This window comes from Cyprinus carpio, chromosome A5 (assembly GCF_018340385.1).
Source record: "Cyprinus carpio isolate SPL01 chromosome A5, ASM1834038v1, whole genome shotgun sequence".
Taxonomy (NCBI): Eukaryota; Metazoa; Chordata; class Actinopteri; order Cypriniformes; family Cyprinidae; genus Cyprinus; species Cyprinus carpio.
In genome coordinates, this window is record NC_056576.1 from 7,904,692 (window position 1) to 7,931,746 (window position 27,055).

The 27,055-nt window shown below is 36.7% G+C and overlaps 2 protein-coding genes and 1 pseudogene across 4 annotated transcripts; 2 read left to right on the top strand and 1 right to left on the bottom strand.

The window, feature by feature from the left end:
- Positions 1–220: 220 nt before the first annotated feature.
- On the top strand, positions 221–2,435 carry LOC109049693 (glutathione S-transferase theta-1-like). The gene is made up of 5 exons (XM_042752749.1): positions 221–356; positions 580–667; positions 754–904; positions 1,039–1,212; positions 1,380–2,435. The coding sequence occupies exons 1-5, from the start codon at positions 233–235 to the stop codon at positions 1,551–1,553; spliced, it is 711 nt and encodes a 236-aa protein (XP_042608683.1). The 5' UTR covers positions 221–232; the 3' UTR covers positions 1,554–2,435.
- A 4,164-nt stretch (positions 2,436–6,599) lies between these two features.
- Positions 6,600–17,388, bottom strand: LOC109050186 (serine/threonine-protein kinase Chk2-like). 3 transcript variants are annotated; one of them, XM_042752761.1, is made up of 15 exons: positions 17,253–17,388; positions 15,727–16,004; positions 14,519–14,643; positions 14,205–14,337; positions 13,940–14,030; positions 13,613–13,709; positions 12,673–12,726; positions 12,523–12,587; positions 12,119–12,218; positions 10,797–10,883; positions 10,433–10,596; positions 8,885–9,000; positions 8,422–8,507; positions 7,041–7,094; positions 6,600–6,823 (listed from the first exon to the last, which is right to left on the bottom strand). In XM_042752761.1, exons 2-15 carry the CDS (start codon positions 15,977–15,979, stop codon positions 6,752–6,754), a joined length of 1,497 nt encoding a protein of 498 aa, XP_042608695.1. In that variant the 5' UTR covers positions 15,980–16,004; positions 17,253–17,388; the 3' UTR covers positions 6,600–6,751. The 3 variants fall into 3 exon arrangements, with proteins under 3 accessions (XP_042608695.1, XP_042608703.1, XP_042608708.1); XM_042752769.1 differs by having other exon boundaries at positions 15,727–15,991; positions 17,253–17,387; XM_042752774.1 differs by having other exon boundaries at positions 15,727–15,997; positions 17,253–17,365.
- Positions 17,389–18,109: 721 nt separating this feature from the next.
- On the top strand, positions 18,110–26,263 carry LOC109049691 (annotated as a pseudogene).
- The last annotated feature ends 792 nt before the right edge of the window (positions 26,264–27,055 follow it).

Sequence of the window (27,055 nt, forward strand, 5' to 3'; positions counted from 1 at the left end):
ATGGGTTTCTTCCAGGTATTCCATGATTTGGAGACATCTAGGTCATCCTGTAATTGGGTCAAATTTAGCATGTGCCAAATAGGACACCCTGATCTTCTATCAAACAAGTCACGTTGCAACCACACATCCACTTCCCCCCTGGCCCATCCCCTATTAAAGGGGTGAATTGACTGAGGGGTCCCAAGCTGAAATACTTCTCGTATCTACAGAAGGACTCACACTTCAGTTGACTATGGCTGGCAGACAGGCTGTGAAAGCATACTTAGATCTCGTGTCTCAGGCCTGCAGGGCTATACTAATATTCCTTAAACACAACAAAATACCACATACAGTGGAAAACATTGCCATACGAAAAGGTGAGCAACATTGTTGTGAGTGTGTTGTTCAGTGGAGACTGTGAGAGCTGTTTTGAATGCATTTGTAAAGTCCAGATGATTTGAAACCAAACCTCTACAAAAGTTATACTGAATATAATGTGTTAATATTTATTGTCAGAACTCTTTATGAATTCAAACTTAATATCATTTGTTGAAAAAAATCCTTTTTTTGTTTTTAATGCTCTTGAACTTGACTCTCTAGGGCAGCACAAAACACCTGCGTTCACCAAACTCAACCCTATGCAAAAACTGCCCGTGTTGGAGGACAATGGATTTGTTCTCACTGAGAGGTAAAAGGAGAGCATGTACACAGAAAAACAGATCAAACCTTATTTTGGAGTGTGATATTCTTCTAAGCTCTGATGTTGTGTCACAGTGATGCCATATTAAAGTATCTGGCGACAGCCTATAATGTCCCTGATCACTGGTACCCAAAACTGCCAGAGAAGAGAGCCCGAGTGGATGAGTACACGGCCTGGAATCACACCAACACACATATAAACACTTCCTCCATCTTTTTGCATGAGGTAGGGCTTGACATGTGGCTAGTTGACATGACATTTCAAGCAGCGACTTTATTCTTCTTCCAAAACTGTTTTAAACTGTGTTTACCGGTTTCATTTTGGCAGATTTCAGTTTTTTTTTTTTTATCCCTGTACAGGTTTTACTGCCATGCATGGGACAGCCTACAAATCCAGAGAACTTTGAAAAGGTGCTAGCAGACCTGGATGGCACACTAGACAAGCTGGAAAACATGTTTCTGAAGAACCAGCCCTTCCTGTGTGGTGACGACATCTCATTGGCTGACCTGTTAGCAGTTTGTGAGCTCATGCAGGTAAGAACTCAGAGCCGCTAAACATACTGTGAATGTTTACACAGACCAGTTACAAAGAAGAAAATATAAAGTCCTACCTGTCTTAGTTCACACGGTCTTGAGATGTTTGGCGACGTCTAAGCTACAGAGCTAAAGAGCTTTAAAATACTTTATCTTGTCTCTTTCAGCCCCTGTGTAGTGGGAGGGACATTCTGAAGGACAGACCCAAACTGCTGAGCTGGAGGAGTCGAGTCCAGTCAGCTCTCTCGGACTCTTTTGATGAAGCTCACTCTGTTGTCTATCAAATAAGGGAGAAGTTCACAGCTAAACTGCCTCCATGTTCAAAACAAGCCACTCTGTAAAAATATGTTCACAGCTGTTCACAATTAACTTGGCAAAGTGTTTCTGCAGTTTACCTTTTGGGATCAATGATGTATCTGTCTGACATATGCAGTTTGCTCAGTTTACTCAAAATATTGTATTACCATGTCGATTTACAACCAAATGTGTGTGCAACACAAACTTTTTTGCCTTTTGAAACATGTACATAATGAGCTACTGCTCACCCCACCCTTCTCTTCCGTGGGGCGAGACAAGACACGTGAATTGCATTGGACTGAGTATATGGCTTGGAGGTGGTCTTATTTAAATAGCTAAATAAGTAGAAGTGGCTGCAAATTAAAACCGCTTACTGGATGACAGTTTCAGACTCAGACAGCCCATAACAAACTGGCTGTGTGTATTCTTTATAGCTTTTCTGAGCTTTCAGACATGCCAGAAACCCAATTAAATGCAAAAAAAAACCCTTTAAGACTGATAATAAAAGACCACATTCTGTATAAACCTTATTAATAAAACATAGTACCAACAGGCAAACAGATGACCCCAGAATATGAACACTATGCGAATGTTAAGCGTTTCTCCCATAGAAAACCATTATGAAGAAAACACTTAACGTAGTGTAACGCATTAAGACAGTGATGTCTCGCGCAGACCCCTAGTTTGTGTTTTGAAATCTGCATAACACATTCTTAAAATCAAATGTGTATAAACCATAAAAACATTAATTATTTTTGACGCAAGAAATGGTAGAAATACATATTTACCAGAGCAGTACAGTGTTAGACCTTCAGGATGAATTGGTCACAAGAAAAAGCTTTTAAATGGACACCACGAAACAAATAAAAATCTGCGAAAGTCAAGGCCCAGGTTTCCTCTTGGATGGTGGTTCACCCTCTCCCTTTTGTGCCTTACATTTCTGTGATGAAAATGAAAACCATATTTAATTTTTGATGACAAATGTATTAGTATGCATCTAGTCAATGCTGTAATACATTTTGAAAGAAAATATATGAATTCATAGACTTTAGCTCTGTAATAGAAAACAATTACAATTTCCAATTTTCTTCTGTTTACATTTTAAATAATAAAGATCCATACAGATTAAAGTTTGTGCTTTTTGTTGTTGTATCTCGGATGTTTCATGATGCATCAATTGGTTCGCAGTGTTACACACTGCATATGTCAGACAGATACATCACTGATCCCAAAAGGTAAACTGCAGAAACACTTTGCCAAATTAATTGTGAATAGTTGTGAAACATATCTTTACAGAATGGCTCTTTTTTTAACAGGGAGACAGTTTAGCTGTGAACTTCTCCCTTATTTGATAGACAACAGAGTGAGCTTCATCAAAAGGTTTGGGTCTGTCCTTCAGAATGTCCCTCCCACCACACAGGGGCTGAAAGAGACAAAGGAAATTATTTTAAAACACTTCAGCCCTGTAGCTTAGACGTTGCCAAACATCTCAAGACCATGTGAACTAAGACAGGTAGGACTTTACTTATAGTTTCTGATATATAACTGGTCTGTTTAAACATTCACAGTATGTTTAGCGACTCTGAGTTATTACCTGCATGAGCTCACAAACTACTAACAGGTCAGCCAATGAGATGTCCTCACTGCACAGGAAGGGCTAGTTCCAAAACACATTTTCCAGCTTGTCTAGTGTGCCATCCAGGTCTGCCAGCACCTTTTCAAGCTTCTCTGGATTTGTCGGCTGTCCCGTGCATGGAAGAAAAACCAGTACAGCAGTGGTTGGCAACAGGTGGCCCGCAGGCCAAAATTGGCCCGCCAGCAAAAATATATGTCCCGCGCTCGCAGCCAGATTATTTTTATAGCGGCTGGTTCTGAAATAGGTCTGTCTTGACAGCAACAGTTACTCACAATCAGAGTATGTGAGCGGAGGGGTGTGATTATGACTGGAACGAGGAGTGGATGTTTTAAAGGTCCGAGCGTTGTGGGTTTCACTCGCTCCAAGAGCACTCCACCACAAGTACAATTCATGCCAACAGCCCGTAATATAACTCCATATTTAGCAAGAATTCACATGTTAAACATATTTAGCTAGCTTGATAGAGAAGGATCACTAAAATCAGAAATAATTTAAAGGCTATGATGACAGCAATGGACATAAGCAGGAAGTCATAGTTCTCAAGGAATTTGTTTCTTCCTTCTAGATGTAACAGGTATAGAAAGTATTATCTTCATACATAGAACTACACAAAAAGTGTTCAAATGTGTACCTGATATGCCTGTCTGTGTGTGTGCACCTTCGCCTTTAAATTTCTGACTGCAATGTTGACCCTAATTTCCTGTCTTTGGACCTCCTCTTCCCTTTCTGCACTGTCTCTGCATGTGAGAGGTGTGTTTCTAATGAGCTCCGATTAATCCAATTACATCTTTTTCTTTTAAATTATTTTTGTTCTTAAATTTGTCATTTATATCATATGTGAGATTATTTTTCTTGTATAATTATCCCTGCTCTAGAAGCTTGCGTTCTGCAAGTGAACGTCGCTTGATTGTGCCATCCCAAAGAAGCACAAAGTCACTTTTAAAGACTTTTAAATTAAATGTTCCTTCCTGGTGGAATGACCTGCCCAACTCAATCCTAGCAGCTGAGGCCTTAGCCATCTTCAAGAATCGGCTTAAAACACATCTCTTCCATCTTTATTTGACCCTCTAACTTTAGCACTCACTATTCTAATTCCATTCTTAAAAAAAAAAAAAATCTAACTAGCTGTCTAATCTTTTTGTATTCTATCTGTTGTCTTTTCATTTATTATACAATTAACAAAAGCAAAAAAAGACCTCTAACACTAGCTTGCTCTATTAATAATAATAATAAAAAAAAACTTTCTAATTTATTATATTATATTATTTAAAAGCCCTTGCTACGTGTACTGCGTTTAAGCTAACTGAGACTTGTTATAGCACTTGTATATCATTGCTCTTTTGTTGATTTTGATTGCTTCCATTATCCTCATTTGTAAGTCGCTTTGGATAAAAGCGTCTGCTAAATGACTAAATGTAAATGTAATGTAATGTAAATGTATAATTGTATTTTTTCTTGTATAATTATTTTCAAGTTTGATCACTTTTCTGTCTGATGTAAACTCTAAGCACGTGCTAATTGCATTGCACTCTACATTCACCTTGCAGAATTTAAAAAGGGCGAATTGACAGTCTATAAACACTTTTTATGTCTTATCAGGTATGCTGATTTCAATTTCATTTCACGGTTTTCAATTTCATTTCATTGTTTGAATGTTTTCTTTCTCTCTGCCCTGTCTATGCATGGGAGAGAAACGAAAAAGGGTGAATTGACAGTCTATAAATGCTGTTTATGTCTTATCAGATTAAAGAAGAGTCGAACCGTCATCTGATGTCCAACTGATTATTGTATTAAAAAAAACAACGCAGACTACACCGTCTACATAGATACTGAATATTTTCAGCTGAAAGCATGATTTAAACAAGTAGTCTACTACAACACTAATTCACACCCAATCGCTCTCTCTCTCCAAAAAAAAAAAAAAAAAAAAAAAAACACCAAATATTGGGATAAATGGTTGGAACCCCTCTTGTTCGCTGTGCGTGAGGTCCCGCAAGCCTCCATGAGGTTTTCCCCCTTTGAGCCTCTTTATGGACGTCAGCCCAGAGGGGTTTTAGTCATCCTGAGAGAAACTTGGCAGGACAGATCTTCTCAGAGTAAAAATGAAATTCATTATGTAATGGACCTGAAAACAAAACTCCACACTTTGGGTGGCTATCTATGTAAATTTGTTAAAGGCTCAGGACAAACAAAGCCAGTTGTACAACAGGGGAACCAGCTTATGAAAATTTGCACCGGGAGATAAAGTTCCATATTGAGACTGAGCCAGGTGTAGTAGTCTCATGTATCATATCGTTTACCTGAACACAAGAAAAAAGTGGTTCAGACTGAATTAGAAGCAATGCTTGAAATGGGGGTAATAGAAGAATCCAGCAGATTGGATGAGCCCGATAGTTTTAGTTCCTTAAACGGTCTGCTCTGTTCGATTCTGTGTGGATTACAGCAAAGTAAATGCTGTGTCGAAATTCAATGCGTATCAAATGCCGAGAGTTGATGAATTGCTTGATCAGCTGGGCAAAGCTAGTTTTTATTCAACACTGGATTTAACATTTGTTTGGGGCACCGGCCACTTTTCAGTGACTCATGGACCGTATTTTCCGGCACCATGCTGCATATGTCACTGCCTATCTAGATGACATCATAATCTTTAGCAATGACTGGCAACATCATATGGAGCATTTGAAGGCTGTACTGAGAGTGGCCGGACTCAAGGACAACCCGAAGAAGTGTCCGGTTGGGCGTGTGAAGCTTAGGTATCTGGACTTCCACTTGGTTCACAGACAAGTGCGTCCACAAATTAATTAGACAGCAGCAGTTGCAACTTGTCCGAGACCTAAGACCAAAAATCACACAAAAAATCACCCACACACACCCACATACAAACACACACTCACACATACACACACGGACCTTATCCAGCCCTCTGACTGATCTCATTAAAAAGGAAGCACCAGATCCGGTCCAGTGGACGAAGCTGTGTCAGCAGGCTTTTACCCAAGTAAAGGCTACTCTGTGTGGCGGACCGCTATTACATACTCTTGACTTTTCTCTCCCCTTCATGTTGCAGATCGACGCATCAGACAGAGGGCTGGGTGCAGTCCTGTCCCAGGAGATAGAGGGAGAGGAGCTCTCGTAGAGAGAGAGACGAAGTACAGCACCATAGAGAAAGTGTGTTTGGCCATCAGGTGGGCTGTCACTCTCTGTTCGGACCACACCTCTCTGCAGTGGCTCCACTGCATGAAGGATACCAACGCACAAATCACTCGTTGGTATCTGGCTTGGCAGCCTTTTAAATTCCAGGTGGTTCACTGACCGGGTGTTGCTTCCATTGTCCTCATTTGTAAGTGGCTTTGGATAAAAGTGTCTGCTAAACGTAAATGTAAGACAATGATGTCTCACGCAGACCTCTAGTTTGTGTTTTGAAATCTGCATAAAACATTCTTAAAATCAGATGTGTAGAAACTGTTAAAACATTTTATTTTTGACACAGGAAATGGTAGAAATACATATTTACAAGAGCAGTACAGTGTTAGACGTTCAGGATGAATTGATCACAAGAAAAAGCATTTAAATGGACACCAGGAAACAAATAAAAGTCTGCGAAAGTCAAGGCCCAGGTTTCCTCTTGGATGGCGGTTCACCCTCACCCTCTCCCTCTCCCTCTCGTGCCTTACGTTTCTGTAATGAAAATTAAAACCATATTTAGTTTTTAATGACAAATGAATTAATATTCATCTAGTCAATGTTGAAATCCATTTTGAAAGCAAATATATGAATTTATAGACTTGAGCTCTGTAATAGAAAAAATTACGACTTCCAAATGTTTTTTTTTTTTAACATTTTATCCAGAATAAAAATCCACACAGATTCAAGCTGTGTTTTTTTGTTGTTGTACCTTGGATGTTTCACGATGCATCAATTGATTTGCAGTGTTTCTCATCTCATCATCCTGTTACACAGACATAAGAACGATATATTAAATTTGCGAAATGCTGTTTTTTATTTTAATTAAATTGGTCATATGGTGCGATGTCAAGTTTTCCTTTGTCTTTGGAGTGTTACAAGCTGTTCGTGAATAGATAAGATCCCTAAAGTTGCAAAGACTAAAGTCTTTTATTAAAGTTTAGACTCGTCCATGCCCTCCTAAAACGGCTTGTTTAAACATGCCCCCACATGTCTACTTCATGATGTGGGAAGATTTGCATAACGCCGCCCAAATGTTCACGCAAAGAAAGAAGGCATAACTTTGATTCTCGCTGTTGCCAACAGTGCCATGTTGTGGAGACGCTGTTTCGTTGTGAAAACGAAAATACTTTGTTTGGCATTCTAACAGAGGACACAACTAGAAATCAGTGGTTAAGTTGTATTTACAACACTGTTCCAGAACAGTTTAACCAAAACATACAGACCTTTTTAAACCATACTGACCATGTGAAAACATTTTACAGTATAGTTAAACTGTTTAGTTAATTTTTGCTATTTAGGTTTTCTTAATGCTATTTAAAGAGAAAAAACGAAAAGAAAGAAAGAAAAAAAAAACCTCCAGTACACTTCTATATAAGGCTGGGCGATATGAGCAAAAATTCTTATCTCTGTTTTTTTTGGCTGATTTGCAGTGTATGGTAGCCTATATATCTCGGTATTTTGTATTTGGTTTAAACAAAGTGAATGTAAGCATGTAGGCATATATTATGTGCAAAAAATTGTTAAAATCACATTACATTCTAACGGTGTAACATTGCAATCTAAAAACAAAATAAATCCTTTTAAAGTAGAAGTTACTAAACGAAAAATTAAAATAATAAAAAGGACACACCAATTGAGTAAAAAGGCTATTTTGATTATGTGCACGGTGACGCTCGTTCTAAAAGTCTGTGGAGTCTAGCGGAGAATTGCAAAGCAAAAGCTCATGCACTTCTGACAGCAAAATGGAAATATTTCCATGGCTTTTTTTTTTTTTTTTTTTTTACATTTACAGATGGAGAATATACCTGTGAAATGCAAGTCATGCATGAAGGAAAACAGCACATCTCAAACACATTAAACAGCGCGTCTCTGTCAGCCTCACACACAGACTTTCTGTCAGAGCATCTGATCTGGCGAGTGCGAGCCGCTTTGAACTGAAACTATAAACTACTGATAGTCTTTTTAGCAACATCATATGACCCCTTTAAAGCAATCACATTTCAAATGCTATTTAAAGGTTGATAACTTTAAATACTAGTTTAATAATGCTGAACAACATTCGTCTATTTAGTGGGTTTTTCAGCACTTACATTCAACCACGAATGTGCTAGCGCCTCTTCAACACTCAGACGCTTTTCAGGATCCACAACCAGAAGCTTCTTGATCAAATCTTTGGCTGAAAGACAAAGTGAATGTATAACTTACACTGTATGCTTTTAAGTTCAAATACTTCTGACAATATAAACTGATCTAATGTACATGCTATTTAAGGGGGCCACTGGATGCCTGATTTTCCACAAGTTGGTATGATTCTTTAGGGTCTTCATGAAATGGGGCCTGAAGAGTATGATGTCATACTTCTCAGAAAATCAAAACAGCTTGTTAATTGAGACTGTTTAGGTTTTTAGGGGATTAAAAAAAAAAGCATGAATGGATTTTTATCATTGTAGGGTGGTTGTGTTCACACACATAGACAAATACCAGGTAAAAGAGAATTTTGCATCCAATGTCCCCTTTAACTATCCAATTGTAATTGGAGAGCAAAGACATTACCTTCATTTGAAACCTTCTTCCACTGAGATGGGATGAAGCGGTAGTGGCCGTTAATGATCTGCTCACGCACCGACATGGTAGAGCACTCGGGGTTGAATGGAGGATAACCACCCAAACTACGACAATACATATAAACACAGCTTTCATATATTCACACAAGCTCAGTCTGCATGAGTTTAGATTTTGGGCATACAATATACACATTATCTTTCAGAGTTCTGACCAATGAACTGACTTTTCTTTTGAACTTTTTTTGAAAAAATTTAACATTAGCTCTTGACACATTCATGTAAGGATCATTCTTTTGAGTCAGATTTTTACAGTAAATCAGTTGATCCATTACACAAAACTGATCGGAATGGTTTGTTCAAGTCAGACTGATCTGGTTCTCAATAACTCATCACTGGAGATGAAGATTATTAGTGAAGAGCAAAATTTCAGTCTATTCCTTTTACAAAAACAGAATAATGACACTATTGCCTTCTGTAGAGCTGCTGAATTAAGCTTGTTTCATAATTTACCAAACTTGGCATTATTATTGAACTAAACCAACTTGAGATGAATAATGACAACACTGAATGAAATTGCATTTGTTTAAAAATTGTAGAACTTTGCGACATAACACTGTTATTTTCTGGTTAAAGAGATAGTTCACCCAAAAATGAAAATTCTGTCATTAATTACTCACCCTCATGTCGCTCCAAACCCACAAGACCTTTGTTCATCTTCGGAACACAATTTAAAATATTTTTGTTGAAATCTGAGAGCTTTCAGACCCTCCCATAGACAACAAGGGTCCTTATGTGATCAAGACACAGAAAAGTAGTCCATGTGATATCAGTGGTGCACATTTGCGGCGAAGCCGTGAACACGCGTCCACAAGAGTAGAGACGAAAATGTGGAATAAACCCTTGTAAACCCCACCTCTGCAAAAAATATAACCTGCAACTGTTACTTTAAAGAGCCATTTCTACCTGATTAACCCATATAAAGGTAGTTTTGGTGATATAAATGAATGTATTTTGGTTGATTTAGTGATATTAAATATATTTTTTGACTTGAATAAAACTAATGTTCAGTGTGAAATTGCTTTAAAACAATCTGTATATAAATAAATCTCAATGTGACAAAAGTTCTGGAATGTAGTGTAGCAGTCATAATGGAAACATTTATGATACTTTGCATCTTTTTTGAAGCTTGACAGCACCAGTCCTCATTCACTTTCATTATATTCAATAGAGTGGGCAGAATATCCTTTACATATACTATAATTCACTATTAGTGTTGAAGAACAAAGTCAAATGGGATTGTTAACACATTTCCAAACCTTTTTCACTGTGTAAATGTTCCAAAATCACAGGTTTCACATGTGTTCTACATATTTCTCATGTGATTTTAACATTTGATAGCATGTGAGAAGTTCATGTGGATTTTCTGTAAGGGAAGACTTCATATCATTTTTAGGTGAACTACTCCTTTAAGAACCTTTAATCTAATGCTGGATCCAACTGCTTCAAATATACTCATTCAACATTAATCTCCACTAACCAGATGAACAGCAGGACCCCCAGGCTCCAATAATCGACTGCTTTTGTATATCCTACAGTTGCAGCGTGTGTGAACACCTCCGGGGCGAGATATGTGGGCGTCCCGCAGAGCGTCTTCATCAGGGAGGATTCTTCCAAAATCTTGGACTGATTAAAATCTGTAATCTACAAAGCACTGAGAATTCGCATGTGTTTGGAAAGCAGGTTTTCTCAGGTTCAGAATTATTTCTGTGCATCCTGTTTTAACTACAAAGACAAAGGCTTGGTTGGATCTCTGAACATTGGAACTGCTATAATTAAAGGAGAACAATGTCAGGAACTGTGGCAAAAGTAACTCCAGTTTCTAAGCTCTCAGGTAAACACACCTTAATCAAACAGATGTCGTCATGTGAAGTCAGCAGCACATTCTCGGGCTTGAGATCTCGATGTATGATCCCGTTATTGTGGAGATACTGGAGAGAATATAACAGAACATTTCTGAAAAATTATTTTGTATTTCACCTCTGCTATTGCTTGTCTCCTAGTCTAGCTTTCTAATAAACCTGGCATTACACGACGTATGAATATTGTTAGCTCTGTGACAAATAGCTTTTGCACCTCAATTGTAAGTAGTTTTTGATGGAAGCATCTGCTAAATGAATTCTATCTCAAAGAGCGAGATCCTGCACATTAATAATGTGCTAATTTTGTTTTTTGAAAAAAGTACATCAACCTTCTTTAATATATTTTTGAAATGAGATGTTTTTTGTAGTAGATTTGAAAATTATTAATCGTTATCATATTGTGACATTCCCTTATAGCACATAACTACATGTTTAGTTTTTAAGTGTTTCTTTTTTATGTATAGAATAGTTATAATATAGTATAGAAAATAGTATAGTTTTATAATAATGACATGTATAGGTTATCAGCCACAACATAAAAAAAAAAAAAAAATGTGTGTATATATATAAACCAGAAAACCTAATTTCTAGTAACCTTTTGGGGTCAGTAAGATTTATTTACTTTTTAAAATAAATGAATATATATATATATATATATATATATTATTCAGATATATATATATATATATATCAGCAATAGGATGTATTAAATTGATCAGAAGTCACAGTAAATGTATTTATTAAATCAAAATAGTTTTTATTTTAAATAAACACCTTTCTTTTAAAGTTTCTATTCATCAAAGAATCCTGAAATAAAATGCTTCACAGGTTCCACAAAAATATGAAGCAGCACAACACTTTTTTCAACTCTGATAATAATAAGAACCATTTCCTGAGCAGCAAATCAGCATATTAGAATGATTTCTGAAAGATCATGTGACACTGAAGACTGGAGGAATGATGCTGAAAATTCAGCTTTGATCACAGGAATAAATTACATTTTAAAATATATTCAAACAGAAAACTGTTTTTTTTTTTATAATATTTGACAATATTATAATTTTTATTGTATTTATTCAAATAAATGCAGAATACTAGACTTCTTTTAAAAACAACATTTTTGAACTTAAATTTTGAAAGGTATTGTAGCTGCCAGTTGAACATGGTACTACAAAGTTGTCTTTCCCCATTCTAAATGGTCAGTTGACTATCTATGGGTAAGCAGTGCAGGCTCATGCTTGTGTATATTTAAAAAACACTTCTAGAGGAAGATGCTGTTTGAAGCATCTCCCATAAAGACGTACCTCCACAGCCCTGAGCATCTGATAGAAGTAGAGTTTGGCGATTTCTTCTTCCAGCTGTTTCTTGGCCTTGATTCTGCCAAACAGCTCTCCTCCTTCAACACTATTCACAGCACAGTGACAATGATTCATTCATTAAAAAGCATGTTCAAAAAAATGTGTTAAAAAAAGATTGAAAATCTGCTATGTTTGAGAATATAACACTCAATAGATCATGAGAAAACAGAAAGAGGAAACAAATGCTTCTGTAATTGAGCTAAATGTTTTGGCTAAAGGTCCTTTTTTAATAGGTAAGAATATGCAGTGCTTTGAAAAAATATACAGGTAGAATTGATTTGTACTGAAGTAAATTCTGCCTGCAAGTTCATGTTTCTAACTATTCCCATTAAAACACCACAGGGACTTACTACTCCAAAACAATGTAGTAGGAATCTTCCGTCTGGTAGAAATCTTCTGTCTTGATCAGGCACGGCTGCAGGGCAGAGAAAAACAATGAGATGTGAATGAGATATTTTATCTATAGCTCTGTGGCGTGTAAAGATTCATTAATGACTTACATGATCAATTTTCTTCAAAATTTCAATTTCCCGCTCAGCATTGCGTGTGGCCGTCTGTTGGAACGCAAATAGAACATTTTAATATTAATCAGGTATGAGTAATTTTAAACGTTAGTGTGTGCGAACAAAATCCTAAACCATCACACGTCTTTCTTAATGGATACACATCATCTAATAGTAGTTCTCACTGAAATAGGTTTCTCACAACAAAATTAAATTGATGACAGTACAAACTACTATGGACAGTATAAAGCAACACTATACTAAAAAAAAATTATCTCAAATATAAATGTATAAAATGTTCTTTTTTTTTAAAAGAAATTTGCAAAAAAAAAAAAAAAAAAAAAAAAAAAAAAAAAAAGTGTTTCCACAAAAGTATTCAGCAGAAAAAAAACATATGTTTTCAACATTACTTGAGCAGCATATTAGAATGATTTCTGAAGGATCATGTGACACTTAAGACTGGAGTAATGACTGATGAAAATTCAAAAATAAATAAAACAAATTGTAATAATATTTCACAATTTTACTGTTTATACTATACTTTTGATCAAATAAATTCAGGCTTGGTGAGTTCCACTGTTTCATCTACTTTTAGATATTTTATGATCCAATAAATTCAAAGGCTTGGTGAGTCCGTTAGATAGAGACTTAAAAAACAAACACTTAAAATTCCGCTTTTGACATTTATAAAATATCACCAAAGTTTTGCGCAACTCTGTAAAATCACAATACTTTTTTTTTATCGACATTTATAAAATATCACCAAAGTTTTGCGCAAATCTGTAATGGAAATGCGCTTGTTGTTAATAACTTATTGCACTGCTCAATGTGGACTATAAGGCATTAAAGTAATATAAATATTTACAGTATGAAAATGTGCATTGTGATAAGCACTGTACATATTATATAATAATACGTACATACACCCAGTTCTTACCCCTATTGATGGGAAGTCGTGTTTGTTTATAGTTTTCAGAGCAACTTTTTTACAGGTTTCCTTTTCAATGGCGAGCTTGACTTCACCGCAGACACCGCTGTCAGAAAACACAATCAAAGGTTTTCGGGCTAAATACAATAAACTGCAAAAACAAATGTAATACAATTATCAAATAAAACAGTATTGTGATGGTAGTTAACATCCTTGTAAAGAAACCACCTTCTATAACAAACTACACAATGCTAGGCCCATCTAAACAATCTAATAAAGCACATAACAACACAGAAAATGATATTTTGAAGGTTTCTGAAAATCAAGATTACTTACGTTCCAATCTTTCGTGCTATGTGATATTTTTTGCTGAACTCTAAAGGAAGGTTTGGTTGATCGTCCCCCATCTTATCTATGAACATAAAAACTGTGGAAATAAAGAACCAATAAGAGCTCAGAGCCAGAGCTGTCCTTTTCAGACCTTGAAAGCCACTGGATACTATACTGTTTGTATAAAATATAGCCTCAATATGATCATTTTCAGGTGATTTATTGTATGAGCTTAAGTTTATATTTCATAAAACTCACCTAAATGACTAACCTTGATGTTTTTGTTCTGCCAGGGCAATTACAGAGTTATTGCTAAGAAGACTTTGCTTCCCGTTTCCTATTTTCTCATCGTCCACCCACGTGCCGTTACCGCTGAGGTCCTTGACGTAGACGAGATTCTCATCCTGAAACAGACGTAAAAATAAAACAGGCCATATTATTTTAAACGGGGCTCCTGATGAGTGAGACCTGATGCCATTGTAGAAATGCGCTTTTCACAGTCAGACATATTTTTTTTAAATGATAAAATGAAGTTTTATTTGAAGAAAATAAATTTACTAAATAGCTTCTCAATGTTGGTCTTACCCTAAAAATCTTAAAGTGCTTCTTGCTGTATGTCCTGAAATGTGTCGACTGTCTTACAATGGCGTTGTTAAAAGTGTAATCACATGCTTTATCCCTTCCAAAGATATACTGGTTTTCTGTGCAATCTGGAAAATATAAAAAAGAAGCCATATTGAGTATTGTTATTGTTAAATAAAACTGTTAAAAATCATTTTTGTTAGCTGAAAAGAAAAAAAAAAGTTAGATGAAAACCTAAACTTACAAAACATAAATAAAACTGAGAAATGTTGAAATAAAGTAAGTTTAAACTGAAGAACTTTATTCATGCTAAATAAATATGAAATACACAAGCACATAATAATATTATTATTAAGACTTTAACTAAAATTAAAATGGAAATGAAAATGCAAAAATAAAAGCTTATTCAAATTATTAATAAATACTCTAATAGTAAATAATACTATTAAACAAACTGGCCCTATTCCTGTTATACCATAATATCTCAACAATCTCAGAAATGTTAAAGGAATGATCTATATTTTATGCAAGCTCTATTGACAGCATTTGTGGCATTGTCAATTGCCACAGTAAATTATTTCAACTTGTTCCTAAATAAAAACAAACAAACAAACAAAAAAAAAAAAACTAAAATTTAACAACAAACAAATAAATAAACAAAATGACCATTAGAGTAATGCATATACATTGTGACCAGTGTAAAGGTGTTTATAATCAGAAATGGGAGGCTACTAAAGGTTATTTTAAAGCACTTAAGCACTTTTAATGGTGGGAATGCTTTGCTAAAAGGATAAACTTCTGGTTTTGAATTACTGATAGTGTAGTTTGCACCAGGTAAAGAGTATTTTATGAAAAGTTATGCCATAGCCTTATTGGGAGTCCTTGCACATACTGTGTCAGTTACTAGTTTTACGTGTTCAAAACACTGAAACTATCTTGGTATGAAAATTACATTATAAATGTTGTCAACAGCACTTAACTTTAGCTGAACCCAGAACAGTCCATTAATAATATCTATTTGACTCTTACTATACATAGTGGTCAGAAGAGGTCTTAAATGCAATCTATTTGGTCTGTTATTGATACCACTCCTGTTCAAAAACCCTTGGGAAACTAAATATAACACTTCATATGCAGGAATGGCAGGCAGAAGTCAACTAAAATTCTCACATTACTCATTTTCTTCAATCAAGGTAGACGACACACTTAACTGAGCACACTCAATCCATGCACCAAGGGGATGACCCGGCCCCACACCTGAGGCTGGACTTCCTCCTCGTCTTCAGGAATAGACTGTAGTTCCTGGACCGGTACTGTATCTACAGAACTCAGAGTGCCTGAGCCTGAGGACGAGCCCTGGCTTGATGATGTTGGGGCGGATGAGGAGCTGGATCCAGGCTGTGATTGTGTTTGGGACTGGGTCTGGGATTGTGGCTGACCACTGGGTCCAGGTTCCTCAGACATGATGTTTTTACTCTGGAAGTACACACTGAAAAATTAACAAAATGTCAACAACCTCCATAACTCTTATGAAGAGCATGATCAAAGTCCAAACTTTTTTGAAATGGAATACCAGCTTAAAACTCACATAATTCTGCATAGTATACACTATAATGATAAAGGTAATGGTAAAAGTAGTATGCATGTTACATTGTTGCCTTCAACATGTTCCATGAGATTTCTAGTCAGTTATTTGTATAATTTCTGCCAATGCAATATTTTATTTTTAAACCTGCTCACTACAGAAACGTTCATGATTTTTCAGGCCTAGAACTACCCTTTTAAAATACTCCTGATATTTCCAGGTTTTCCATGACAGATAAGCGCACGGCACACAGTACAGTCACGGCCAAAAGTTTTGGCAGTGATTTAAATTTTGTGTTTAGGATCTGCTTATGGGATCTCCATCTCATAGAGAACATGTGGTCAGTCCTCAAAAGGCAAGTGGACAAGCAGAAGGCAAGAATGGATCGCCATCAGCCCAGAAGCTAATATCCAGCATGCCAGAGCGAATTGCAGAAGTTATGAAGAATAAGGGTCAACACTGTAAATACTGACTCATTACATATTGCCAATAAAAGCCTTTAAAACTTATGATATGCTTATCAATGTTTTTCAGTATACCATAGAAACATGTGGAAAAATAATCTACAAATACTGAAGCAACATACTTTGCAAAAACACAAAATTTATGTCACTACCAAAACTTCTGGCCATGACTGTACATACTATCACTACTATGTATGCCATTTCAAACACTATTCCAGATCATTTTGCAGTACTTCATGGCTAAAAAATGTTTTATTGTTTCATATTTGGATTTTATCAAGGTGAAACGACACGTTATTAACGTGCATAAATCATGTTATTTGGAAGAAAATTAATTGCTTTTACATCCAGTGACCTTTTCAAGTTCAGTTTCTGAGGGCATGTAGGTCGGACTTATTTCATTCACCAACGACACAAATGCAATCAAATGAAACTTTAAGAAAACAATCTGAAGAACCAAGTATGTTAAATAAGGCTAGTCTATTTTCTGCAGATTGGTCATATTTGGTTACTTCAGCTGGTTCGAACGTGCGTTACTTTGTGAGAGCGCGTGCACACAGCTGCACTTTTAGCGACCGAGGAGGAAACGGGCTGTTGCTTATTTTATCAGAAATATGCATTGATAGAAAATCCACATGTCCGCTAAAATCATCTAAAGGTTTTTTCAATCTCCTATCCTAATGCATACCTTAATCAAGTCCTGTTTTTAAAAGCAGCAAACTTGGAGAAGCGGGTTATCAGGCCGCGTGAACCGCCAACAAATCTGCCGGGAAAAGCCACTCATTTCTATCCATGAACTTCCCATAACATCATTCAGCCAATCAGAAGCCAGAATAGAGGCTCACGGGAAATGTAGTTTATAAAACAGTCCGCGTTAATTTATTACAATTATTTTATACATCGTTTTTTTTTTTTTTTTTTTTGTATTGTATTATTATTATTATTATCATTATTATGTAACTTAATACATAATACATAATTCTCAATATGTCTAGCACAGTGTCCCAAAATATAAAATAATGAGCACATACAAGTGTGGTAAATAGGAAAAAAAAAAGGTAAATGAAATAAAATATAACAAATAAATAAGCACAATGACTTCCGTTGTTAAACAAACATAAAAGGGGTTAAAAAGGTATGAAAATGATTACCAATTTCTCAAAAAAAAAATAAAAAAAATGTCAGTGCAAATTATGTATTTTATTTTGACTTACTACACAGTGTGGAATGGAATTAAATGAACTATGTAGGAAAACTGTAGCTTTGATATAATATTGTTTTACTTATTTAAAACACACACACACACACACACACACACACACACACACACACACACACACACACACACACACACACACACACACACACACACACACACACGTTAATAAATCAATAACAGACCGTGTTCTTTTCTAGTAATTACAGTCAATACTCACGGATAACCACAAACCAATAATACAATAAATTCAAACAAGTACGTTGAAGTGTTTTAAAAATGCTTTTTTAAAAAAACTTTTATTTTGACAAAATTGCATTGACCGGAAGTAGTGCGCTAACATACCATAAAGTCGCTTTCGTTCTGTGAGTAACCATGATAACGCTATACAGACTCCGGTTTTTGTTAACATCTCACGGATTTAAATATGCGTCCAAATTTATATCAAATGGACAACTTCTTAACCTCGTCTTACTTCCGTGTTTCGCTTCAGGAAAAGCTGTCAGCTCTTAGGAAGGACATTCATGGAGTTTCTCACCGTAAAGCAGTTAAAGTGCACTTGACTCTGAACTCTTTCAGCACTGTCACAGTCAACAGACTCTGCTGGAAATGTGGATCTTCAGCGGAATTATTTTTCTGTCCGTCCTGTAATATGATCCAGCCTCCTGATGACAAGACGAATTATTTTGACATCTTGAAGTGGTGAGTTAACTGGTGGTGTCGTTGTAGTAATGAATGCATTCACGGGTGTTATTATGTGCTTCCTTGGTGCTGAGCTTAGAAAAAGTTGCTTACTTTACTTACTTTTATTTCTCGAAAGCTATAATATTATTGTCATGTATAATGTATATGATATAGCCTAGAATATGCTGTTACATGATCTAAGATAACCACACAGATAAAGGTTCACAACTATACATATCTTGGTTTCAGAAAGAATTTATTTTAGAACTCATGTTTTCAGTAGATTTCAAATGTCATTGTATTTCAGCTTAAATGGGTCATATGATGCTACATGCACTTTTACAAGCTGTTTAAACTGAAATGTGTGTTGGCAGTGTGTGTACACCACCACCCTATAATGATAAAAATCCACCCAGTGTTTTTTTTTAACCTCGTTAAATTATTTTCCCTTTCTCAAATGAGTCGATTTCAGATGCCTGTCTTTGTGACGTCACACAGACAGGCCCCTCCCACGATAGTTTGATTGACAGTAGCGTTTCAGCACAGACTTGACTGGTGTCTTACCTTAGACCCTCCCTGAGTGAGCTGTCATCAGTCCGTCATTGTTTCACTGCTGGAGCAGATGTAGACAGGAATGTCTCCTAAGTGACTGAGGTGTTCTGTTGTTGGATGTAATAATGAACATAGCAGTCGTCATTTACTCCCGACATCTGAGCCGCTGAAGACGCAGTGGATTACATTTGTTTTTGAAGGGAATGCCCCCGATCTACATAAATGTAGGGCCCTATGATTTCTGTGCTGTGGAAAACGCGGACGGAATCGCGGAATCCAGTCATAAAAACGGAATTTACTGTTTAACGCGGAATGTCACTGAATTTGTCAAATTTTGAATGAATTAATCAAAAGTTGGTCATTACACTTAAATCACGAAATCGGACTAATATCTCTAAATACTAAGCCGGAAAAGTTGATTTAAATATGAATCCTGCATGTTCTGCGTGTCTCTGTTAATGAATGGCACAGAAGCACGGCTTAATTTATTACAAACATATGGAAGCGCGCGTGACGCTCGCAGTGATTTCAGCGTCTGCTGTCTCACTAAATGAGGACATAAACACATGAACAACATCTCCAGAACTGCTCTGAGAGTCACTTCATGAGCATTTGACCGTTTGATTTGAGTAAAACTAGCCTCATATCTCGAGCGGCAACCTCCCGCTCTCTCTCGTGAAGCCAATAAGGAAGTGACTAAAACTGCAATTCATCGACTGGCCGCTTGAGGCTGGCTGCAAAAGGGAGTCAGTCCCATAGACTCCCCATGTTAAAATGCCCAACTTTACAGCAGAAAAAAACATGTTTACAGCCTGGTGCAAAAAATGATTTTGGTCTATATAGCTAATTTTGCCCTTCATGACAACTGTGAGGGGGGTGAATTTTTTTTACAACACATCCGTTTAAATTATATTAAGCCTTAAAGTTCTGCATAATTAAGGGCGTGGCCACGTGAGTGACAGGTGGATTGCCGCTGCTGACAATGCCGTCGCACTAAGTGGGCGTGGCTTCAGCAACCAGCTCCCGCCTTTTTGCCCATTTTCGATTATGCCTTCATTTGATAACCAGAAAAATGTAAATACACAACGGAATGTCTGAGGGGGAAAAAATAAAACGTTTCAGGCTATTTTAAGAAGAAAATTAATAAATTAAGTTGTTTTTATGCATTTAAATAATTAGACATGCTAAAACATATGGTGAAGAAAAAATAAAAACATTTCATAGGGCCCTAAACATGTAATTTTTGTTAAACTTTAATTAATTAGACATGCTTTTTTATTAATACAATTTAATTTAACCATTAAAAAGGGGACGAGAAAAATTTAAAATGAAAAAAACGGAATTTGGAAAAAAATAAAACGGAATTTGGGAAAAAATAAAACGGATTTCATAGGGCCCTATAAATGCGTCTATGTTCGCACAAATGATTTGTGATCCAGCTTCACCAACAGAAGAAGTGAGTGTAAGTTTTTTTGGCTTTCCTAATAGTGTGCTAATAAGCATGTTTCACGATGAATGTGGCTAAAGTAAACAGTCCCTCAGAGAGCAGCTCAGAAGAGAGGGGCGGGGTCAGCATAGCTAATTTGCTTTTAAAGGAAAATGCTACAAAACTGCGTGCTCTGAAAAGAGCTGTTTTTGACAGGGTAAAAAGGGTATTGTTTTACACTACCATTGAGAAATTTGAACCAAACTATGTTACAGACTTTTCATTAAGACCCTAAAGAATCATATCAACTTGTGAAAAATGGGCATCCGATGACCCCTTTAAAGCCAACTGAATATGTTTGTCTTTCCTCAGTGAACAGACATTTTCTTTGGACACCCAGGAACTTCAGAAAAGATATGTGGAGCTGCAAAGAGCTGTCCATCCTGATAACTTCAGCCAGAAGTCACTGGTAACGGACTATATTAAACAAAATTTGTTATATTCCATACAGCCGTACCGCACTGCACTATGAATATTAAAAGTGAATATGAGCATTTATTGCTTAGAGAATTGCTTAGGGATATATATATATATATAACTATATATTTATATATATTTTAAATAAGAGAGAGAGAGCGGGGAGAGAGAGAGAGACAGAGAGAGAGAGGAGAGAGGAGAGAAGATATGTATAACAAAGCAGGTAACGTTTCCGGAAAAAAGAGACATACAGAGCGAGAGTTTTAAGCTCTGGCCAATGTTATATTGATGATGCTGCATGCACACAGGTAGGTGTCAGTACCAAAATCAGTTGTTGTGACATGACTTTGTGTTTCATATTCTTGGCTCTCGTTATGACCCAAAACTTTGTCGATTTTAAGGGAATGTAACATTTATAAAGAATCCTTTAACCAAATTAGCATTATAGCCTAGTGCAAGTTAGACGATGGGCAAATAGAGTAGAGCAGAACACCAAGTTCAAACAGAGAAGACATTTATTTGCTTTTACTACCAACACGCCCTACCTTGACTACAATAACTAAACAAACTAGGCCTGCACGATTAATCGAAATTAAATTGCAAAGTCGATAAATCGTGATTAGGCAGAAGCTGCGTATCTTTCAGTGAAGCACGGTTCTGTAATCAGCAGTAAATCTCCATCCGAAGGCCAGAGGGCGCTCTCGCACTGAAACCCAGGAAATCGTGGTTACTGAATAAACAAAAGATTTAACTGCTTTCCTTAATTCATTGTTACTAATAAACACACAACTACGACAATATATGGTTTATCTGAGTCCTTATTATTATTATTATAATTTTTATTATAATTATTGATGTAACGATTCACTCAACTCATGATTCGATTTGATTCACCATTTTTTTTTACAAAATGAGATTTAAGACAAATAATAAATTAAAATGTGTCCTTTTATTATGGCTTGGACAAAATGCTGCACGTTTCTTTGTGAAATTGAAATATAACACTATAATAATATACTAACATAGCAATTGCATATTATTGCTCTTTTGTTGGTTTTAAAGGGGTCATATGATGCAATTTAAATTTTTCCTTTCTCTTTGGAGTGTTACAAGCTCTTGGTGCATAAAGAAGATCTGTGAAGTTGCAAAGACTAAAGTCTCAAATCCAAAGAGATATTCTTTATAAAAGTTAAGGGTCAACCACACCCCCCTAAAACGGCTCATTCTAACACGCCCCCACATCTCTACGTCACTATGTTGGAAGATTTGCACAACACTGCCCAAAAGTTCACTCAAAGAAAGAAGGCGTAACTTTTATTCTCTCTGTTGATGCAGCTGCCATGTTGTGGAGTCGCTGTGTGTTTCATTGAAGTGAAACTTTGTTTGGCATTCCAAAACTGGACATGACTAGAAATCAGTGGTTAAGTTGTATTTTAACACTGTTCCAGAACAGTTCAACCCAAATATTCAGATGTGTGCTGTGCATTTTATGGAGAATGAGGACTGTTTTCTGAACCAGTAGCCTGCAATGCATCTGTGGCACAACGGCTGTTTCTATAAAGTTGGGCAGTTCAAACTTTGCAAGCACAGTCTGGCATTTCTGACTCACATATGTCCCCACTGGATGCAACAAATGCCTCGTTTGTAATGGGTTTTATTTGTTTTGTCTCATCTAGCGATGTCCGGGTCATAAACTAATCTTTCTATTTAACCGGACCACATCATCTCACAGGAGGATTTATTTCAAACTCTCGACTGACTTTTTGAAGCGAGTTTGGAGTAAAAACATGTTATTAAATGTGGTATTTTCACTTGCTTTCAGATGGAGCAGCATTTACTAACAGAGCCGTAGTTCACTGACAAGCTACGCAAACAGCTTTTATAATCGCAGAACGATTTCTTCGATTTCATAATCGAGCAGTTAAATCGTCTGCGATTATGAATGCGATTTTGCGTAGCTTGTCAGTGAACTATGACTCTATGTAGAAAATGCTGCTCCATCTGAAAGCACATGCTGGAGATTTACTACTAATCACAGAACCGGCCTTACTGACAAGATGCGCATGACAATCACGTTCGATTAATCGTGCAGCCCCTAAAACAAATTAAAACTTACATTTGGTGGCAACACTACTAAACTGGTGAACTAATACATAAAAAAAAAAACAACTATGTGGAGTGTGATGTATGTCACGTGATATCTAAACTCTCTCTTATCAGAACTAAGTCTTACCAGAACAGTTGAATAAAGAGCACGGACACATACACCACGCTCAACTCAGATCACCAAAACTAAACATGAGGGGCAAGGTTACGATTAAAGGCGGCTAACAGCATAAGTTACTGATGAAACAATCCATAATATTGTAACGAAATCTCAAGAGGAACATACAAACACACAACACACTTATACAAATGACGCCTTTTATACTTCGGCGGGGAGGCATCAACGGAGACAGCAACGGATCCTCGAAGAGTGATGGAGAGAATAGAGAGAAAAGAATCTGGTGGAATATAACAACAATAAATATCCAAACATACCAGATTGTAACACTGTGTTTTGAAAGTCACCTTCTAACCCTTTTGCTTTGCATTATATGTTAAACTTTGGACAAGCACACTCTCAGTATCCCTTGTCCATATCTATTTAGATGCTCAGGTAAAAGGTATGCAGCACATCATCATTCCTATAAGGCAGCAGACAGTTCTTTGGTGATTGGTTCATGCTTTGCGAGTCCAATTGGGTTTCTAGTCAGCAACACCAAGCCGGATGTTGATTCTGTAGGCTTTGGCAACTCTGACAGCTGAAAATGTTTCTCCTCTGCAAGTCATTTCTTTGGTTTCTCACCTCTTATTCCACCTGACGCCTCCCATCACAGCTCAGACCCTCTGCGTCCACCCACACAGCCAGATCCTTCAGGGAAAAAAACCCTGCACAATTATCAGCATTGCTGGGGTTTCGTTTTTTGACAGTTCCCCTCATTCCCAGGAGGAAATCCTAACCACAAACAAAGGACATGTCATGATATCTTAAAATAAATGTGGCGACAGTACATAATTATATAACGCTTGGAAAAGTTAGAAAACTTGGGCAGAGTATGACTCTTTTTGTATAATACTTCCTTTGTTACTTCATAAAAATCACAATCACAGTATTCTTCAGGTTGCTTTATACTTTGGAGCTTTGTGTATTTGTGCCTTTAGGGGCTGTTGAAATTGTTTTTGAAGCCCGTTAGAAGAATGACTTTAATTTGGAATGAATTTATGGTCTGATCCTATTTACAGAAAGAGCAGGAATATTCAGAAGAACAATCAGCATTGGTGAACAAAGCCTACAGAACGCTGCAGAAACCTCTGAGTCGGGCCGTCTACATGGTAATTATTTGTTTAGTAAATATTTGTTGTGTATATAGCAGATGTAGGTTATGTACAGTGACCCCAAAAAACTTTTGGATGCATAAGCCAAACTAAAATTGATTGCGGAGTATGTGCATTATATATAAAACAGAATATCAAATGAAGTACCGTGTAAAGAAAGCATTCAAGCAAGAGATTTTACAAAAAGATGTGTCCGGAAAAAAAAAAAAAAAAAACAACAGTAAAACATTTTTTTTTTTTTACAGAAAAACAAAACATAAAAATAAGTAAAAAGCTTAACTTGCCTTAGACAGTCAAAATTTGTTAAAAGCTTAACATACTGTAAATTGTGTAATACTGTGAAATAGTCAAATTTATGGATTTAGCAAGTAAAATCTGATAATCACCATATACTCTACAGTAAAAAACACTAAAAAGACATTCCCCAAAGTAGTACATTTCTTTGAAATAGAAATGTTTAGTAACATTATAAATGTGTTTAGTGTCACTTTTGATCAATTTAATACAAACATCTCCTAAAAAAAACACAAACACCTATTTATTTATTTATTTATTTTTTTAAATCTTACTTACACTGCCATTCAAAAGTTTGGGATATCACGGTTTCCACAAAAACATTCAACCTCGATAATAATAGGAAATGATAAAAATAAGGACCAAATCAGCATACAGTATAAGAATGATTTCTGAAGGATCACGTGAAACTGAAATCTGGCGTAATGATGCTGAAAATTTGAGCACTCTGATGTAAATATGCCCAACATTCATGGACAGCAGAGCGGAACGAGTAAAGTATAAGCTTTATCCCCTATTCTAGTCAACCAATCAACGTTCTGCAGTGGGTTTAGCTCCACCCCTTTGGTACCCTTTGCTGTGCTAAGTACCCCAACGGAAGGGAACGGTACGGTTCGTTATTTTGGTACCATTCACAACTTCTGACAATGGAAACGGACAGAATTGCGTACCGTAGTGTACTGAACCCTACCACTCGGTGGAAATGAGCCATTATTATATCAACTGTTTAAATTTTCTGCATTTTTACACTTTGACATTTTCTATACATTTCTTACAGAAAAATAGGTTTAGTTTATCTGTGGGTGCTAACTGAAAAACAGGCACTTTATCTGATTTATGACTACTGAATGTTGTCTGTTATAACAGCTGCCAAAAGGCCATAGTTCTGTTTCAGTAGCACTTTACCCTGCGTAACCTGCATGTTCTGTTGTAGCTGAAGCTGCGAGGGGTTTTGCTGGAGGAAGGTACGGACGCCACCGCAGACCCTGCGTTTCTCCTAGAGATCATGGAGATCAACGAAAGCCTTGCAGAGACGTGCAGCCAAGACGAGGTCAGCGCTATTGGGCGGTCTGTGCGAGGTGTGTAGGCCAGAAAGTAAAGCTCCAAACGGAAGTGATTGTTGAAATATTGCTCTGCGCCCACTCATGTCACTCGCAGCTTATTTATGTGACCGTTTGTGGCCCTAGATCCATTCCATCAGAAAGTTCAGGGTCCTGTGGTTTTATATTTTCACTGCTAAGTAACTCTGGTGCTGTTTATATACTGTATTTTACTTCCTTTCAACAGAGAAACTAAAAGACTTGACTGAACGGATGAATTCATCCCTGAACAAAGGTATTTTTCTCTCTTTCCCCTCCTCACGACCTCCCAAATTTGACAGAAATTCAGCACCAAGGCCAGTTGCATGCACATTTCCATGGCTTGCGAGTGGAAAATAGCTGTTTTTGTGTTTGCCTCACGAGTCTCTTTTCACAGGGGATCTGCTGACCGCCAAAGAGCTCCTGGCCCAAATGAAGTACTTCACAAATATAGAGGAGAAGGTAAAAGACAGAATTGCTGAGGAGAAATTGTAAACAAGTTGCAATTGTAATCCAGCTCAGCAAAAGATTTCACGCTTGTGCTCACAAGTTTTTATAATAGTATTTATCTAAATAAAGTACATTTATTTTAATCTTTTGTCAAAAGCAATGCTTTTTTTTTTACTAGTGCATCTTGCCTGTGCAAACTCACCTCTGTGATGCTACAGTTTTGTCATCGCAACCCATGGCATTGCTAGGGTGTTTTGGGTTGTTTCTTACTAATTCAAAAGAGCCCACAGTAATATGATGTTTTAACATGTTGAAGGCAAAAAGTGAGCTCTTAGATGAAAAGCAGTGCACCTTCTCACCAAGATGCATGATTTACGGTATCATTTATGTCTGTAGCAGTGCTACTTTAGTAGTATTTAAACAGTATACTAAAGGGATAGTTCACCCAAAAATGAAAATTTGATGTTTATCTGCTTACCCCGAAGGCATCCAAGATGTAGGTGACTTTGTTTCTTCAGTAGAACACAAACTGAGACTTTTAACTCAAACCATTGCAGTCTGTCAGTCCTAAAATATCAGCGGATGGGAATCACGGTTTTGAGAGTCATAAAACATGCACAAACAAAACCAAATTAAATCCTGCGGCTCATTATGATACACTGATGTGTAAAGACACAACACGATCGGTCTGTGCAAGAAACCGAACAGTGTTTATATCGTTTTTTTACCTCTGATCTTCACCGCAATGCCTGAACTGTCCTGAGTGTGTTCACATCTTCTTCGGCCTCGTTTACACTGCAGGTCTTGATGCCCAATTCTGATTTCCGATTTTTTTTTTTGGCTGTCCGTTTACATGTTCTTTCAATTGTGACCCATATCCGATTCATGCATTTACACTTGCCATTCTATCTGAAACATCGCGCATGGGTTGTTGT

Coding starts and splice junctions, on each gene's coding strand:
- LOC109049693 (XM_042752749.1), top strand. CDS start 233: ATGGCTGGCAGACAGGCTGTGAAAGCATACTTAGATCTCGTGTCTCAG. Junction 357..579: donor AAACATTGCCATACGAAAAG/GTGAGCAACATT, acceptor TTGACTCTCTAG/GGCAGCACAAAACACCTGCG. Junction 1,213..1,379: donor CAGTTTGTGAGCTCATGCAG/GTAAGAACTCAG, acceptor TGTCTCTTTCAG/CCCCTGTGTAGTGGGAGGGA.
- LOC109050186 (XM_042752761.1), bottom strand. CDS start 15,979: ATGTCTGAGGAACCTGGACCCAGTGGTCAGCCACAATCCCAGACCCAG. Junction 10,884..12,118: donor AGATGCTCAGGGCTGTGGAG/GTACGTCTTTAT, acceptor TATTCTCTCCAG/TATCTCCACAATAACGGGAT. Junction 7,095..8,421: donor TAGCACATTCGTGGTTGAAT/GTAAGTGCTGAA, acceptor TCTGTGTAACAG/GATGATGAGATGAGAAACAC.